The following is an 18,940-nucleotide window of genomic DNA, read 5'->3' as shown; positions in this document are numbered from 1 at the left end:
CATTCCCTTGAGGGAAGTCATCAAGTGTTAGACGTAATTCTTGCTCACAAAGATTTAGTCTAATTGAGGAGACAGATGAAAATCTGTATAATATATAAATGTTAATATAACTACAGGGATTGCTGTATGGGTTCCTGGTAAGTGTAGAATGCTATTAAGGAAAACTTCTAGAGGAGATAAGCTTTAAATTGAATATTGTTAGCATAACTGTTGTTTCTAAGTAAGTATAAAGCACTTAGAATTACCATTACTGTTAGACATTAAGATGCTAGAGGATATAGTTTTGCTTTTATTTTCCTTCCTTCAAAGACTTAACTATCAACTTTAGCTATCAGCTTTCGCTTTAGTTATCAACAGGTATGTTGTCAGAGGCATTTGAATAAAGAATGAAATACATAAGCTTATTTACTAAAAATCACTTTCATTTTCACATATAAAATATTTTTTGTGGTAAAGACTTGACATACTTTATAAAACTTTCACTGGCAACATGGTGTCCGAGAAAGAGCCTTGACCCTGAAGTCAGGAGATAAGGATCTTCATCTAGCTGTCACTAAACTAGCTCTTTAAGGCTTCGTTTTCTGTAAGAGAACAGCATTGACTAGGTGATCCCTAATAACTTTTAAAGCTCTGAAACTATAGGTGGCTCAGAAATATTTAATGGAAAGCGAAGGTTCTCTTTTTTCTTGGATTTCTTTACATTACATTCTATGAGTGAATTTGTCTGTAAGGTCGTTATGTAATGGGGAGGGGTTAATTTCTTTTGCCAATCTTTGGACCAAATTGGAGCTTGAGGCCATGTCTGTAAATTAAGCTCATTTCTAGTCTCTAGGAAAATATGAATGTTACTTTATTAATACTTATGTGAAAGCCTTGGGTACATGTGGTCTGACTTTTCTGGAAGATTTTCAATTTAAAATATTCTGCCGTCTTATTCTCAAGTGTACATTCCTTGACTTTTTTCTTCCTTTTTTTGAGAAATTGAAAATTGAGAAAGTGGAGAATTTGAGAATTGAGAAATAGGGTAACTCTTAGGAAAGAAGTATTGTTCTACTTTAACACGGTTAGTGAATGGATGGGGAAAATTCTTCTGGAAATGCAGCCTTAAGTATTTTTTTTTGCGCTACGCGGGCCTCTCACTGCTGTGGCCTCTGCCGTTGCGGAGCACAGGCTCCGGACGCGCAGGCTCAGCGGCCGTGGCTCACGGGCCCAGCCGCTCCGCGGCATGTGGGATCCTCCCGGACCGGGGCACGAACCCATGTCCCCTGCATCGGCAGGCGGACTCTCAACCACTGCGCCACCAGGGAAGCCCAGCCTTAAGTATTGTTACGGACAGAACAAATCTGTCTAGTTTGTCAAAATTCATCATGAAATTTGAACTTGAAAATCTTCTAATTTACTGTAAACTGGAATATCTAGTATCAATCTTGAAAAGAACATCAATTTGAAAAGAAAATTTATCAGGCTATGAAAAGATGAAGCATGTGTTGAAATAAAATTGGAAGATTGGCATAAATTTTTTAAAACTTTATTTGAAAATGTGTTCAAGAAATTACTCTTTAGAATTCATTGTAGCATTAGTACTAAAATTCATACAGAAATTGAGTTAAAGAGTAACATCAGTGTGTAAATAGTCATTCAGGGTAATCCAATATCAGTTTCCTTTAGGGACAAATTTAATTGGTAGAGAGGCAGGCAGGGGAGTGTTTTTGATTTATGAAGAGTTTAAAAAAAAATCCTTCATGTGTAAGTCGACAAAGTGCTGTTGTAGTTATGGAAATGGAATCATAATTGTTCATCTACACACTGATTTTATGTTTAGAAGCTAAAACTTACAGAAACATGAGGATGGAATTTGGGTGTTGTTGATTACATTTGATAATAAATTACAGCTGCAGTTCTTTAATACGAAAATCTCTGGTATGGGGGATTCTGGGAGTTCCCCAGACTCTTTCAGGGGGGTCCATGAAGTCAGATTGTTTTCATGGTAACGCTAGACATTATTTGCCTTTTCACTTTCACAAGGGTTCACAGAAGTTTTCTAGAGGCTACATGACTTGATAGAACAGATCGGATGAAAAAGCAAGTATGAGAATCCAACTGTTTTCTACCATGTATTAAAAAGATTTGCAAAAATGTAAAATAAAGCTACTCTCTAAATTTTTCTTTGTTTTAGAAAAGTTATTTTTCATAAACATATTACTTAAAGTTTTCTTAGCTTTAATTTCAAATAGGATAAGTATCTAGGACTTAACATAGGACTTATATAAGCAAAATCTCTTTGTGGTCTTCAGTAATCTGAGTGTAAAAGGGTCCTTTGACCAGAAAAGTTTGAGAATAGCTGAATTACAGTTTTATTTAGTCTATACTTTTCAGTACCATAGCCACTAGCCTCCTGTGGCGATTGAGTATTTGAAATGTGGCTGATTAACCAAATTTTTAATTTAATTTAAACATAAAAACTGAAGCAGTGGAAAACTTCTTTACATGTTCTTTACATGTAAACCTCTTTTACATGTTGAAATACCAGTGTTTCGGATATACTGGGTTAAATGAAAGGTATTAATTGCCCCTTCTGCTTATTTTCTTAACATGGCTACTGGACCTTTAAAAATTACACGTGGCTCTCGTTATATTTTTATCAGACGGCGCTACTGTAGAAAATGATTTTATTCTCTTTCCCTTTTTAACCTTATAATGCAGCTGTATAGATTAGAAAAGTCAAAGGGGAATGGATGCAGATGGAGTGCCCCAGACCTTTACCCTTCCGTCCGTTCGTTTGTGTTCTTCACTCGCCTATTACTGTTACAGTCCTGGGGCGTTAGAGAATAAGCTGTGGTGAGTCAGGTGTGGTAGCTGAGTGATGCCCTTGTAAATATTAGTTTATGGTCTTGCTTGTAGGGGAATACTATTATCACTTAATGAAGTGTTTTCTAATTTTTTCCTATTGCTCTCAAATTAAATTGCTGTTAATTTTTATTTTTGACTTTTAAGAACGTTGTTATGAACTAGATCCATTGCCAGCATTCTCTTCTGCAAAGCTGAGAGGTATGTCTCTTGTCAGACTTAATTACCAAGTTTGGTGTTTAGCAACAGCTGTCGAGTGAGTCTGGAATAGTCTCCATACAAACACCAGTTGATTGGAAAGCTAGAAATGGAACAGTAAGACTCTTAACCAATGGTAAAGGAGGGCATAAGCAAATTTAATTTTTGACACTGATTAAAATTAAAATAGTTTGGAAATTTATTTGGTATATTTATTTCTTCAAGGAATATTGACCAGCGCTGCCACCGACTAGGGGCAACCAGAAGATGATACCTGCCAGATTACTTCTGGCTGCATTGTTTCTATTTTTTAAATGAGTTGCTTATTTTTTTAAACTCCCATAAATTTCATACGCAGGCCTAGAAAGACGCCAGAAAATCAAGTTTTAAGTAAGAGATAAATAAGGAAGTTTCAGCCCTCACTTGTAAGTTTGCTTACTTTGATGGCACAACAATGTTATATTCATATTTATCCTTAGGAATTGTGCAGAATTTTAGTTTAAATTGTATTTGAATTACTGATCTGAATAAAATAGTATTGAAAAGTTTTTTAAAATTATGGAAACTTGAATAGGAAAAGTATTTCTTAAATTTCTGTTACCAAAAACTGCTTGTTGACTTATGTCAACAAAATAAAAGTAAAAAGAGATAGAGCTCACTTTTAACAAATTGGGTTAAGTATTCTTGGAAACTGTCAAATTATTTTGCATCTTTATTTTGTTTTGAAATATTTTACTTCCATTTATGTTTTTGATACTCTGAACTATTCGTATAAGCTTCACGAGGCCACAGATCTGCTCACACTTGTATCTCAGGTTTATAGCACAGGGTGTAAAACCCTTAACAACCCTTTGTTGACTGTACATAGAGTATTAGATCTGATTGATAGTTCAGAGAATTTATGCATTTAAAAAAATATATTCTCATCCTAAATTTAAAGTATAAATGAGTTAATTTTCTGCTTAAATTTGTGTGGATTCTATTTGTTTTACTCTGTGAATATAAAATATTTCAGGGAAACAGTATTTTGAACTTAGGGAGAAAAGGGGAGGTTGAGGTCGGAAATAATAGCAAGAAAATTTTCACTGATATAACTAACATGAAATCATGGTTTTGAAAACATACCTCAAACTGCATAAGAGCTCAGGGCAGCATAATATATAGCTGTTGGCAAATTTCATTTTGTTTATAACTTAAAACATTAAAATATCTGGTAAAATTCTATTGCTGTATTATTATCAAATATTCAAAGCTCTTACTTTAATATGGTAGAGTTTTTAGGGTGTGTCTTAATACAATTACATAAGGAATTAGTTTACCCAGGATGGTTTATTAATAGCATCTAAGACAACAGCTAAATTGCAACACAAGCAGACTTTAAAGAGAAATGAAGTTCCTAGAATAAACTTAAAAACCTGAGAATCTGCTTCCCAAGGTTCTTTAGTGCCCGTGCGTACTGCAGGGGGAGGTACTTTGAAAAAAATACTTGAGAATGGTAATATATTTTATACTTACTAATAGTAAATTTCTTAAAGTTGAGCTAGAAGGACTGATTGAATCCTGTGCTTCAGTGAAGCTGCAGATAAGAGTAAGCAGGGTCACCTAAAGATAGATTTACTTAGAGGTTTGGCTGCCTCTCTGGAACTGTTTATCTTTGAGCAGACTTCCATAAATGGAAAGAGCAACTGGAGAGAGCCGGTACCTTGGTTGAGAGTGTGGATGCCGTGCAGCAGGTGGTGAAGCAGCCACTGGAGTTTCTGTGAAGGCTCTCCACATGACTGGTGTGGAAGGCCTCGGTGAATTTTGAGACTAGGTGAAAAAGTTGTTTTCAATTAAAAGTTTACTGGAAACAATTTTAAAAGATTCCTATCTTTAGTGTTGTAGAACTTGTGAATTTATAATACGGTTTTATGAAATTTGTATAAATATTTTCTTTTAGTCCTTTAGAGGACATCTTGAGAAAAATATATCAAATTAGAGACTGTTAACATATTCATGTTTCAGAACCTCTTACCAAGGAGAATATTTCAAGTCAGGACGTGAAATTAACTATATCATTAGGATAATGAGTTTGTGCTTGAATTGCTGTTTTTCCTGTAAGGTCTGTGGGTTGTCCTTAACTTCAAAACATAAAAGAAATACTTGCATGCCTCCTATATGAAAGGTCTGTGTTAGGAACCATAACAGATGTAGAGATGAATTAAGATAGCCCTCCCTGATCTCACGGAGCTTAAATGGTGATAAGAAATTATCACCATTCATTGAATTCTTATGTATATGTGAGATATTGTACGTGTTTTTTAAGCATTTAATTCTCACAACTGTATGAGGTAAGTAATATTCCTGTTTGGTGAAAGAGGAAACTGAGCCTTACAAGAAATTAAATTGCTGGCCTAAGGTAACAGAAATTGTAAGTGGCAGAGACTAGAGCTTTCGGGCCTGGAAAACCAAACCACTGCTGTACACTTTACTGTTTCACAAATAATTTAATCAGCAAAGCATAAAGTAAGTGTTAGAAGAGAGTTACAAGAGGTGGTAGAATTAGAAAAGGCTTCATGGAAAGGAAAAAAAAAACATAGGCGCTCTCTCTCTCTCTTTTTATTTTTTTTTCTTTTTTTCTAAATTTCTTGGGTAAAACCCAGCAAAGTCCAGAGAGATTTGAAGAAGAAAGCAGTTCCTGTGAAGAAAATTCCCAAGTTCTCTGGTGCACTCACCAGGAGGGTCTGTAAGAATTGAACTAATTGATTAAACTAATTTAGAAGTAGGAGTTTCTGACTGATTCTGCTAGGTGTTTACTTAGTAGCAGTATATTAAAATTACAATTGACCTCATAGGACTGTTAATCTACAACCATTCTCCCTCCCCTGCCCCGCAAGTTAGTTTTGGCCTAAAATTGATACAGGGTTCAAATTTCAAGGGTCTGTCTTTGTTTTCCTTTGGATAAGATTCAGAAATTTCTAATCAATCTCAATAGTTTCTTTATAATCAACATTCGTTTTACAAAGTATAGATGCTAGGTTGTTTTGGTTTTAGAATTACTTCTGTAAGTAATTTATATGGGCTAATATGTATTAATGACTCATTTAGAGTTATTGACGTGAGAGTTTAATTTAATAACGTGTTCAGTGCATTTTTATTGAGTAGAACTTTTTTTCCCCCCAGTGGAAGCATCAGTTCATAGCAGTAATGCACACTGTACAGATAAGACAATTGAAGCTGCTGAAGCCCTGCTTCATATGGAATCTCCTACCTGCTTGAGAGATTCAAGAAGTCCTGGTATGTGAACTGTTCTTTTTTATATTAAACATATCACGTCACTTTATGTATCTAGAAAGTTTTTGTTTTTGGTAATCCAAGGGGATTGTTGGTGTTCTCAGTCTATAATACATAAATACCTGTGACAGCAGTAATTGATTTTTATTTGTCAGTGTTCCCAAATCTTAAATACTTTAAGTACTTAATTTTCAAAATAAATGAAACAGAAACGCCCACTGTAGACAGAGAGATGGCTGTTACATGGCTGTTTATACCATCATCATGTCTTATTTCCTTAACTCTGGGTAAATTATAAACCTTAAGAGAATGGCGGATGGGAGCGTTTGCCACCTGTGACCACGTTCAGTCCTTCATTCAGTGCCGAATGGGCAGCGACCCCAGGGAGCGTCCCCAGGGAGAGCCGAGGCAGCTTCCTGTGGTTCCTCACACTCCCTTCACGCTGCAAGTTTTCCTTTTTTTTTTTTTTGGCCCCCTTTTTAAAGACTGCCTTTGAGAGTCTTTTGGTCCTGATTTTAATTTGTCCTAATTTTAATGCCCAAATGTTAATTTGACTTAATACAGTTCAGATTGGCCCTTCTTTTAGGGATTTACAGCATATGTTAAGATCAACCGTACTTTTTAGTTCGAGTAGGAATCCTGTGTACTATTCAGGGATATGAGAAGACGATTAGGGCATATTGGCCGTATATTAATCCGTGATAGTATTAATATAAATAGAAATGTCATATCCTGGTTATTCATGCACATTGAAAGGAAGCCAGGGCAACATTATTGTATGTAATAGAAAATCTGTTTGGACCATTTTAGTGACCCAGAATATCAGGGACTGTTCCAGTAAATAAAATTTTAAATATTGAAAGATGATATTCGTTTGGCTGTAACGAGCAGGTTTTCCTTTCATATTTTGAAATGAACTGTGCTTGCTTTTCCCTAAACGTAGGTTTATTACTTTAATGTTATACCAGGTGCATGTTCTTCTTAGTTAGAGAATAATGATGAGTGAGTGGAAGGAAAGTAATTATTAACTCACTATTATACCCTTTTATTTTCAAATGTTTTCCCAATTGTCAAAATGATCCAAAGTCTGCTACAGTGAACTTGAAAGTATCTAAAAGTGTGAAGCACGGGGGTCGACTACTTATGATCTCCCCCTTTACCCAGAAGATTAACATTTCCTTCAAGTCGATTTTCTTTGCATTTATTTACTTACATACTTTAGACCATATTGTATATGCAACAAATTAACTTCAAGTTTTTATTCTGCCTTGATGAATTCTTAATAACCTCACCTCTACTAAATATTGAATTGTCCGTATTGAGAGGCATTAATGGGGGTGGGAAATTTTAATTTTTCAACTTTTTTTTATAGTGGAAGTGTTTGTCCCTCCTTGTGTATCAACTCCAGAATTTATCCATGCTGCTATGAGGCCAGATGTCATTACAGAAACTGTAGTGGAGGTGTCAACTGAAGAATCTGAACCAATGGATACCTCTCCTCTTCCAACATCACCGGATAGCCATGAACCAATGAAAAAGAAGAAAGGTAGAGTGTATTTATAAATTTCTGGGAAATTGGGTGAAATTTTTTCTGGTATCTTTCTCCCTCCATCACAGGACATAGAAAATATATGCTGTAGGTTTATGATTGATGTTATCTTAATTAGATATTCTCAAAAAAATTAAGATTTTGTCTTTCAACATGTTCATACTGTTTAAAGGAGTTAGTATTTGAGCTAGTATTTGAGCCCTAAAAGTAGTTGCCTGCAGAATGAGATTATAATAGGTGCTTGATACACAGAAGGAAGATCAGAGATTCACTGCCCATTTTTCTACTTTCTGATCCTTTTATGTACTTGGTTACTTTAAAAAAAAATTATTCTTGACTTTCTCTATTTTGCATAATTTATCTTCCTACTCTTTTTGTGGGCATTAAAGTAAAAAGCCCAATTTTCTTCCCTCGTCTTTGGCCTTAAAACACCAAGATTGCCCGTAGGGACTTCTGAGGGGAGTCAACTCACCTTTGGGTAAAGAGCGTTTCCACTTGTTATTTGACCCCTGCTGAAACTTGTGCTCATCTGACCCCAGTGGGTGAGGCACAAGGCTCCAGTCCATCTCCAGCATCCTGAGTGGGTTCTTTTTCTGTTTGAATCAAAGGTAAAACTTGAAAGAAATGAAATTCTGTATAAATGGGTACTCATCTAATTCCACTTTCTTCCCTGTCTCTTTCTTCACATTTTAGAATGGGGGAAAAGAAAAATCAAAGGCAACAATAAGGGAAAACTTGTTTTAGAAATAATGGTATTATCTTTGATTTATTAGGTAGCAGTGTTTCAAATTGCTGTGATGGTCACAGGCCTGTGCCTCATTTGCTGTGAGGAGCACGGTGGAGAATAAGACAGAGCACCTTCCCTCTTACAGTATAGATAATATGTATTTGAGAAAGGCATGAATGAGAGGGCTTAGAAGGAAGAATTACTTCCTGCTGTAAATGTTTAAAAACAAAAGGAATACATATAAATAGCCCTGTTTACCCACCGCCCTCTATAGCCTTCGGCTGGTTGTTTCTTATGGAAGCTATTACAAAATACTTAAGAAAATTTTAGATTTAAATGAAGAGGGAAAAGACTATGAAAAGCTGAGATCATTTAGGGAACCAAGACCTCTAGATAAACAGGCTGATCTGCCTATGTGGTGGTATGGTATAAACCGGGAAATAATTTGCCAATTTAATACTGATCTTATTACCTATTTGAAAATAGGTGGTCTTAATGAATGACAATTTAAAAATTACATGCAACATCGTTAATTATTCATTTGTGGTTAAGTACCTTTGGGACATACAAAAAGTTAGGTAGGTATTTTTTTAATAGTAGAGGCTTCTTTTTATTTCCAGAGCCTGTAATATACTAATGTGCATTGTAAATCTCCAAGAGAAGGTAGCATGCAGTTCTAAAAGTTAATTTGACTGTAGAGCCATTTTTCCTACTGATGAATAACCTATTTCTCACGCAATACGATTTGGGAAATGCTGCTTTATAAGAAAATAAGCCTTTGGGGGCTAACCTTTCCATTAAGGAAGTTGGGCTTTTGTGATTGAATTTAGGAGACAGTGAAGACGTCAGTCTTATTACTGACTGACTCGTACATATAAATATTATTTAAATTGAGAAATTAAGCTCTGTTTTAACAAGGGAGACCAGTAAACTTTCTGTTTTAATTTTTGCCAAAGCATACGTCTTAATGAAATCCTAGAATATAATAACTATGCTTTTTGACATATAAATTAAGGCACTTTAATTTAGCTGTAGATAATCCTTGCTAATGAAGAGTAGAGACATCAGAAATCCCAGATGTTAGGACAAATCGCCAAATCAGTAATAGTATATGTAATATTCCCAGTCTCTTTCTTGAGGCTTCCCCTCACCTGCCAGCATTCATCCATCAGGGCTGAGGGTTGAATACAACACATTTCAGGCTTAAGCTTTCTTTACTGTAGAGAAGTATAGCTCTTGCTTTTCTGTTCATTGTGGATGCTAGTCTCTCTGAGATCTCTGAGAGAGCCTTATGGCAGAAGTAAGGGGAAACAAAAGGAAGGGCGCAAACATCTACTAGACCTACGAAGTAATCGCTTGGAAGAGTTTTTTATCCTTATAATGTACCTGCACGTTGAGGTGGGGAAATTTATGCTGAAATTCTGGTGAATTGATTGGCTCAGAGCAGTAGAGAGTGTTTAAAATAATATTTTTTACTTTTCCTCATTTGAGCTCAAAGGGCTTCGCAGATTATCAGATCCTCTGCAATCGGTAGGTAAAGCTTTTTCTAACAATTCTGTAGAACAGAAAACAAAAGTTTGTACTAGAATTCGTTTCCTTTGCTACATTATTGGAAAAGGTTAGCAAATTGAGGCTCTGACCATGTAAATAATGGGTTAGTAGTGCCTGACTTGCCATGTACATTGACATTACTATCCACTAACTGCTGTAATCTAAAATGGCAGAAGGGCTTTTCATGCTCTTTTAAAAGCAACTTTTATATACACTGAATATATTAATCCATAGATTAGTATCCAGTTTCATGAATAATGTGTTATCAAAAAGCCTGCTATCATGCTTCTGTTATTTTTCCTGTTTTCAACGTGTGGTTTCAATATCTTTTATTTCCAGTTGGCCGTAAACCAAAGACCCAGCAATCGCCAATTTCCAATGGGTCTCCTGAGTTAGGTATAAAGAAGAAACCCAGAGAAGGAAAAGGTAATTTGGGGAGGGCTGTTTTGTAGGCGAGATGGTGTTTTTTTAGTCAAGTACCTTTGTAGGAAAATTACTTCTAGTACATGCACATGTGAGAGTACTGTCTTTGGTAGTAGTTCTTAATCAGGGCTGTATGAGCATCACATGCAGAGCTTTTTCAGACTATCTATCCCTGGTCCTTACCCCACTGAGATAAAACTGTAGGGAGGGGAGGCCTAGATAAACTGCAGGGAGTGGAGGTGGGCAAGCGTTTGAATTGGGAAAAGGCCCTAACTGCATTCAGATACACAGCTGTATTAAGAGCTGTTGTTCTGGAGGATGTGTGTATGTAGAACGGCAGGCATCCTCATGGACAGTCACTTAGAATTGAAAAAGGTTTACAAAAACTAAGACTTCATTTCTCCATACTCTCTTAATTGATAGAAGCAAGGTGAATTTAGCTTAACTGATTCAATGCAAGGTGAATTTAGTTTTCCAACCAACAGATTTCAGTCATGTCAATAAGGATCTTAGAACAAAAATTTAACGTGTTTGCTTTAGAGTTTGTATATTCTCATTAAGCACAAAAATAGCAATAAGCCTTCTACATTCTCTGCTGTCGTAATTTGTTGCGTAAGTTGATTTCAAGTGATCTTAGTAAGCGTTTGAGGTGTGTTCTGATAATCTGATAACCAGAATTTTATCACTTCCATGAATGTTTTCAATAGTTGGATACATTTTGGATTCGTATATTCAAATTTATTCCATCCTCGACGGGTAGTCTGATATATCTCATTTTAAATAATTAAAGCAAAAATTAAATCTCTAGTAAAAAAAAAAAAAAATTACGTCTAGTAAGCCTACCAAGAAATTTAGACCAAAAAAAAAAAAAAAAAAATCCAGTTACAGTAAACCCTTATTTATTTAGGAACTGTTTATTCACTTTGGGACAGATTTAGGATACTTTTATTTTCTTCTGTGTCTTTGGTTGTTTTACATTTCTGGTATCCTAGGTTTTATCTTTTAATTTGTATTGAAAACTTTAAAACTTACATAATAGTATTACAAAGTTGAACTGTAAATATACAATTATTACTTTAAAAAAATTATTTACTTATTTTATTTATTTCTGGCTGCGTTGGGTCTTCGTTGCTGTGCGCGGGCTTTCGCTAGTTGCGGTGCGCGGGCTTCTCACTGCGGTGGCTTCTCTTGTTGCGGAGCACCGGCTCTAGGTGTGCGGGCCTCAGTAGTTGTGGCTCGCGGGCTCTAGAGTGCAGGCTCAGTAGTTGTGGTGCACGGGCTTTGTTGCTCCGCGGCGTGTGGGATCTTCCCGGACCAGGGCTCGAACCCGTGTCCCTTGCATTGGCAGGCGGATTCTTAACCACTGTGCCACCAGGGAAGTCCCAGTTACTACTTTTTAAAAAATTATTCCCATCATCAGTGGTGTCTCTTGTATTCAGAGACCTTATATTTTGGGTTTTTTTTTGCGGTACGAGGGCCTCTCCCGTTGTGGAGCACAGGCTCTGGATGCGCAGGCTCAGTGGCCATGGCTCACGGGCCCAGCCGCTCCGCGGCATGTGGGATCCTCCCGGACCGGGGCACGAACCCGTGTCCTTTGCATCGGCAGGCGGACTCTCGACCACTGCGCCACCAGGGAAGCCCAAAGACCTTAGGTTTAAAACTGGAAAAAAATTTTGTGATAACCGATTTTTACCAGTCAAAATCACCTTTCATTAAAATTTCAGTTTTGTATTATTAAACTTGAGGCGGCCTGTTGAAATGTGAAGATTAAAGTGATTACAGTCACCCCTGGATTAAAAATCCAGTCAGTGTTTCCTCTTCTGCAAAATTATGATGATAATGTCTGCATAGACTTAGTGAACTACCTTGTCTGATAAAGAAGGCTTCCCTTTCAAATTCTGTTTTCCTTAAAACGAGAAATAGAACCGCTAATTTTAACTTGGGGGTGGGAACTGGGGCGAAGCATTTAGAGAGAACCTAAAGAATGTTGGTGAGTCTGACTAGCTCAGTAGACGCAGAAGCACCACATCCCTACTGCGTGCAGGGCGTTGTCTGTTGTACAAAAATCTCTTCCAGAATAAGTCCTTATAATCTCTAGGTCATAAAATGAAAATGCCCCAGCTACATATCTTGATTCAACTGAGTGGCGTAGTTGAAAGTTATGCACGGTTTAATACTAAGAGTTTTTCGGTATTGATGCTGATGTACAAATGTAACATAGTAAAGTTGAAGATACAAATAACATTGTGAAGCTGAAGGTTAATTTTTTAAAGTCAAGAGATGCACACGGGGCTCAGCTATGGGTTCATGGATTGACTGAATTTTCAGGGAAATACAGCATGAACGTGAAATGCTAGAGGAGAAAAACATCAGCGTTTCGGTTGAGTAGTAGCAGTGGCTTGATGGGGAAGCCTCCCACCCTCAAGGTCCTTCTCACGTAGCCCGGAACTTGGATCTGGATTTGAGGATAGTGAAGGGTTATTGAGTAGGAGCCTGGAGATGACCTGGTGGCTCACTGGTGGCATATGTCTTCTGATCTTCTTCTCGGGACTCTCTTCTGTTCTTTCATCAATTTAAGAACCTCTGCACCTAGAGGCTTACAAAGGGAATAAAAGAAAAACAGCGGCCTGTTTTTAGTCTTCTAGTCTACTCATAACCACTGCCCACTACTCTTCCCCAGCCTTCCAAGAAAAGAAAAGAAAAGAAAAGAGTGATGCTCTCTCCCTTTGGGACTAAGTTTCTTATTTTACCTACGCAGAGTCCTTCCTTTCCTTCTATGCAAATCTTAGCCATCTTCCAAGACTTGATAACGTCTTACCAATCCACTTTATTTTCACTCCTGAAATCTCAGACATTATTTTCTATCATTCATTTGAAATATAATTGTGCCTGGCCTTATGTTGTAGCTTAATGTTTCAAGCTGTTGTTTATTTCTTGAATTGTTGTTATTTACTAGACAACACAATTTGACGCTGTACAAATGATTGCCGATCTAGTCAGGTATTTCATGACAGACTCTCAGTACATTTGTGCTTCACCAGTGGTAAATTAATTGATTTTTTATCCAGCATAAGTAAATATTTGCTTTTAATTATATTAATGAATCTTTAATCAATGTCTGTAATTGTTTTCAAAGGAAACACAACCTATTTGTGGGAGTTTCTTTTAGATCTACTTCAAGATAAAAATACCTGTCCCCGGTATATTAAGTGGACTCAGAGAGAAAAAGGCATATTCAAGCTTGTGGATTCAAAGGCTGTCTCTAAGCTTTGGGGAAAGCATAAGAACAAGCCAGACATGAACTATGAAACTATGGGACGAGCTCTGAGGTAAAGAACCCAAAAGAAAGAGTTTTCAGACAAAACTTACATATCTCTTAATATTGTCTATTAACTATTTAAAGAGAAGCTGTTAAAATCCCTGATTTGTTACAGCTTGTGATTTGGGGGTGATTTTCTAGAGGAGCTTCTTGTATTTGGAGGCAGGTTGGGGGAGAGGAGTTTGGTCTAGACGGCCAAAATTTCAACACCATTGGAGAATCCATTTTTGTGGGAAATGTGCACCTTTCAGAAAATTAAACCCAAACAAAATACAGTTTCCAAATTGTGAATTTGCTCTTTAGTTCCTGCAAATTTATTATAATGGATTTATCTTGATATGAAACTTTCTCAAGTTTTGTCAGTTGGAGGAACCCATATAACTTTGTAATGCACGTGGCTTATTCTAATTAAGGGTGTTTTGTAAATGAACATAGTTTAGTGACAGTATTCATATATACCACAGATTCACTTCTATTAAGCATGGCTTAGGTAATTTTTCCACGTAACATCCGATTGTTTTTATAACCTGTGTAAATCAGAACTAAATTTTTACCAGTGTCTGTAAAATACAGTCGTCCCTCAGTATCTGAGGGTTCCAGGACCCCCGGCAGATACCAAAATCCATGGATGCTCAAATCCCTTCTGTAAAGTGGGGTAGTGTTTGCCTATAACCCACCTACATCCCCTGTATACTTGAAATCATCTCTAGATTACATGTAATACCTAACACAGGGTAAATGCTGTGTAAATAGTTGCTATCACATGGCAAATTCAAGTTTTGCTGTTTTGTTTGTGGAATTCTTTTTTCCCCAAGTATTTTCGATCCATGGTTAGTTCAATCCATGGATGAGGAACCCAGGGATGTGGAGGGCCAGCTGTACAGTAATATATTCTGTATTTAGGTTAAATTACTCCCTTTAAGAATGAGCTTTTAGCTACTTTACAGATCTCAAGGTTGTATAAGACCGGTGGCACCAGGTTCTAATTTCATTCCTACTTCAAATTCTTAGCCTTTTGAACAATCCAGGCAGTGTGATTTCCTCCTTATCTCTTACTAGAATCAGTGAATGTTTCTGTTAGCATCTCTTCTACATGGTGTTTTTGTTGGGGGGTAGGGAGGTGGGGAGAACAAATGTAATGTACTTGATTTATTTAGTACTTTTTCCGGACAGATATTATTACCAAAGGGGTATTCTCGCAAAGGTTGAAGGACAGAGGCTTGTATACCAGTTCAAGGATATGCCCAAGAACATAGTGGTCATAGATGATGACAAAAGTGAAACCTGTAATGAAGATTTAGCAGCAGCTGCTGATGAAAAATCATTAGAACGAGTGTCACTGTCTGCAGAAAGTCTCTTGAAAGCAGCAACTTCTGTGCGTGGTGGGAAAAACTCATCTCCTCTAAACTGCTCCAAAGCAGAGAAGGGTGTAGCTAGAGTTGTGAACATCTCTCCCCCTGGTCATGATGCTTCGTCCAGGTCTCCTACTACTACCGCATCTGTATCAGCAACAGCAGCTCCAAGGTAAGCGAGGGAAACCGTCAGTTGTAACGGGTTTAATTTTTAGAAAACTCTTTGGCAGAAATGATATGTTCCCTTTTTAATATTTGCATTCTAAGAACTCACTGTTGTCAGGACTTTGAAAAGTGCTTGGCATTTTTAAACGTATTTTGTTGTTGTTGTTAAAATAGATGTCTCCTCTAAGCTGAATGGATTTTTAGGGTCTTACGGATGGAATTTAACGAGGGCTTTAGTTTTTAAAATATATTCATCTCATGGTATTTCACACTCTAAACTTAAGGGGTCTTCGGTACATTTGTAAAATTTGGGAGCACTAGTTGTATACGTTTTGGATTTGCATTCATCTTTTTGCTCAAGAGACCTATTTTATAGTTTAACGTGAAATGTAATCAACTTTATTCGTTACCTCTACTAGGACAGTTCGTGTGGCAATGCAAGTGCCTGTTGTAATGACATCGCTGGGGCAGAAAATTTCAACTGTGGCCGTTCAGTCAGTTAATGCAGGCGCACCCCTGATAAGCAGCACTAGCCCAACAACAGCGGCCTCTCCGAAGGTAGTGATTCAGACAATTCCTACCGTGGTGCCAGCCTCCACCGAAAATGGAGACAAAATCACCATGCAGCCTGCCAAAATTATTACCATCCCAGCCACACAGCTCGCACAGTGTCAGCTGCAGACAAAATCTAACCTGCCTGGGTCAGGAAGCATTAACATTGTTGGAACGCCACTGGCGGTGAGAGCTCTCACCCCGGTTTCAATAGCCCACGGCGCGCCTGTCATGAGGCTGGCAGTGCCGCCTCAACAGGCATCTGGCCAGACTCCTCCCCGAGTTATCAGCGCCGTCATAAAAGGGCCAGAGATTAAATCGGAAGCAGTGGCCAAAAAGCAGGAACATGATGTGAAAACTTTGCAGCTGGTACAGGAAGAAAAGCCGGCAGATGGAAATAAGACAGTGACCCACGTAGTGGTTGTCAGTGCGCCTTCAACTCTTGCCCTTCCTGTAACTATGAAAACGGAAGGACTGGTGGCATGTGAGAAATGAAAGAGCAGCTCTCCAGGGACGTTAGAGTGCTAGTGGTGGTCCTGACGTTAAGCATTGGCAAGGATGTCATCAAGAGAAGTCAAAAGACTTTACAACATTTTTAATGCATATAAGAAAACAATCAAAACTTACTGGAAATAAATTACCTATCCCATGTTTCAGTGGGACGTGAACTACATGTTGAGACGCTGACAGAAAACTGCCTCTTACAGTAGGAAACAACTGAACCCGTCGATAAGAAAAAGGATTGAAAGGGACCAAGCAACTCACTACAATATCAAGTTACACTAAGACTTGGAACACTAACATTCTGTAAGAGGTTATATAGTTTTCAGTGGGGAGGGGTTGGGATGGGTGATCTCATTGTTACATATAGCAATTTTTGATGCATTTTATATGCATACCAGCAATTATTACTGTGTTCACACAGAACTCACTTAACTGGTGCTATGTGAAGACTGCTAATATAGGTATTTTAGAATGTGAATTGAAGAATGGATCCAAAAGCTTCAGAAAGAGGATAGCAAAAAAGATCTAGTGCGATTTTTTTTTTTTTTTTAAATCATATAGCTTAAGCTGAAAACAAAGGCCTTAGACTAATTTTCGGTTTTCTTTATTGAAATAAGCTAATGGCTTGTTTGTGTAAAGCTTTTTTATTAAAAGAAAAATTTTAAAAAATCTTGTACCTAGCACAGTATTGTTATAGAATATACATGTAACATTTTATACGGTAGTTTAAGTCTGTCAGTTTCTTAATTGTGGACAAATTAACAGTTGGCTCTGGCCTTCCTTTTGCTGTAAACGTGCCTGTGTCACTCACTTCGCCCTGGCATCTGCGCAGACATAATCCGTTTCAGTTCTACTGTCACTTGGAAGTTAAGGCTCAGCATGAATTTTTGTCAGGTAGCTCTAATGCCTGGCGTTTTCTTTCTTCCTTTCTGTTTTTTTTTTTTGGTTTGTTTGTTTGTTTGTTTGTTTTTTTTTTTTTTTTTTTAGTTGAAAATAGCAGCCACAAAAAGTATAATAAGATAGGATAGGATAGGATACAATAAAATAAAATAAAACAAAACAGTAGCCATGTTTCACATTGAGTTATATCATTGTTTTCTCTCACAGTGAGGTATTCACTGAGTATCTACAAATCAGCGTCTCCTTTCTGCCTTTCTGTTTTTTTTTGTTGGCTTGTTTGTTTGTTTGTTTGTTTTTTTTTTTTTTTAGTTGAAGTTTAAGGGGAAAGTACCAGTGTTCAGATTTGAACTATAATAGTTTGTATATTCAACATTTGAAGTATATTCTATTTTGTTGTACTCTTGTTTCAAAGTGTATTCAAGTAGGTTTTCTGAAATATAGAAATGAAATTTATCTTGTCTCTGGTGATATTTATAACAATATTCAAAAGCTACTATAAGCATAGTGTTGTAGTTAAGAAGTACCAGAAGTCCTCTTTCTCCTCCCCAACTACTGCGTGAAGAAATTCTACTTCTGTTTTGTTCCGTTACATTAATATTTAGCAAGTAATCTGCATGTTTCCACTTCCTTTCTAATTACTATCATGTCATTATTATAATGTTCTACTTACGTAATGAATTTACTATTATTTTAATGTTGGCCACACTTAATTTATATTTCAAATCAGACCATTTGTTTCTCATTCAGACCTTTTGGGGGTGAGGAAGAATGAATAATTCTCGAGCCCTTGTACAAATTAGGAAGTGGAGGGCCCAGAGGAACGTAATTTCACACCAAACCTAGGTCCCGTGACTCCACACTTGAATGCTCTTTCTACTACAAAGAAAAGTTGTCTATTTTTACATCTTTTAGAAATTTAAATAAACCGATACTTAATATTTTGTGGCCTTTAGTTGCGCTTTTGGTCAGACACTACTTAGGTCGACAAGGATTTTTATAACAGCTCCCTTTGTAACCTTTTATCTTTTCCACAGACATACTTGATGGTACCTTTTAATAAAAGCTCAGAGAAGAACTCACTGGATTCTTATCCCATCTGGGGGTTAATCTCAAATTCTACCTCCTTTAAAAACATTTCCTAAATATTTCAGCTTTAAAAATCTGTATCATATGCCTTGACGCTTAACTGTATTGTCTTTATTGCACTGAAGTTTCATTGAGTTACGTCTCCCATAATCCTCTTCTAGGGCAAAGGCTGTAACTTGTGTCATGCCTACACCCCTCCCCAAATGCTGAGCATTTTAGGCACTTGGACATTTATGGATTTTGGTAATAATGTATTTATTTACTACGAATCTAAATCACATGGAGGATAACTAATGAAACATTTTAAATGAGCAGTTCTTTCTGCCTGTGCTGTACTACTGATTGGTTTTAATTAGGTTAAGCCAAGGCTACTTGCTTACCTCCACCACTCTACCCGGAAAATTTTTGTGTGTCTCTTTCAGCATAAGTTCCCCTAAGGTCTAGATTTAGAAACACATGTTGACAGTATATACCGATCAGAGTGTTTCTTCTGA

At 36.9% G+C, this 18,940-nt stretch overlaps 2 protein-coding genes across 20 annotated transcripts in view; one reads left to right on the top strand and one right to left on the bottom strand.

Moving 5' to 3' along the window:
* The window catches only part of ELF2 (E74 like ETS transcription factor 2), a 96,613-nt gene extending 79,929 nt beyond the window's left edge, over window positions 1–16,684 (top strand). For 5 of the 19 annotated variants that reach the window (XM_024119173.2, XM_024119174.3, XM_007103840.3 and 2 more), the window contains 7 exons: window positions 6,208–6,321; window positions 7,691–7,864; window positions 10,086–10,124; window positions 10,485–10,571; window positions 13,705–13,897; window positions 15,061–15,411; window positions 15,824–16,684. In XM_024119173.2, coding sequence (XP_023974941.1) covers window positions 6,208–6,321; window positions 7,691–7,864; window positions 10,086–10,124; window positions 10,485–10,571; window positions 13,705–13,897; window positions 15,061–15,411; window positions 15,824–16,451 — 1,586 coding nt within the window. In that variant the 3' untranslated portion in view covers window positions 16,452–16,684. Of the gene's footprint in view, window positions 1–517; window positions 2,087–2,703; window positions 2,839–2,994; window positions 3,049–6,207; window positions 6,322–7,690; window positions 7,865–10,085; window positions 10,125–10,484; window positions 10,572–13,704; window positions 13,898–15,060; window positions 15,412–15,823 lie in introns of those variants that run through there. The other 14 variants (XM_028492311.2, XM_028492315.2, XM_007103837.3 and 11 more) reach the window with 9 other exon arrangements.
* Window positions 9,981–18,940, bottom strand: part of NOCT (nocturnin) — a 43,884-nt gene continuing 34,924 nt past the window's right edge. Inside the window, exons 6-7 of the transcript XR_008617919.1 lie at window positions 11,662–13,164; window positions 9,981–10,149 (exon numbers count right to left, since the gene is read on the bottom strand). The gene's annotated coding sequence lies outside the window, so the exon portion shown is untranslated. The remainder of the gene's footprint in view (window positions 10,150–11,661; window positions 13,165–18,940) is intronic.

This window comes from Physeter macrocephalus, chromosome 7 (assembly GCF_002837175.3).
Source record: "Physeter macrocephalus isolate SW-GA chromosome 7, ASM283717v5, whole genome shotgun sequence".
Classification (NCBI taxonomy): Eukaryota; Metazoa; Chordata; class Mammalia; order Artiodactyla; family Physeteridae; genus Physeter; species Physeter macrocephalus.
The sequence above is the reverse complement of the archived record's forward strand: the minus strand, read 5'-3'. Positions and strand labels throughout refer to the sequence as shown.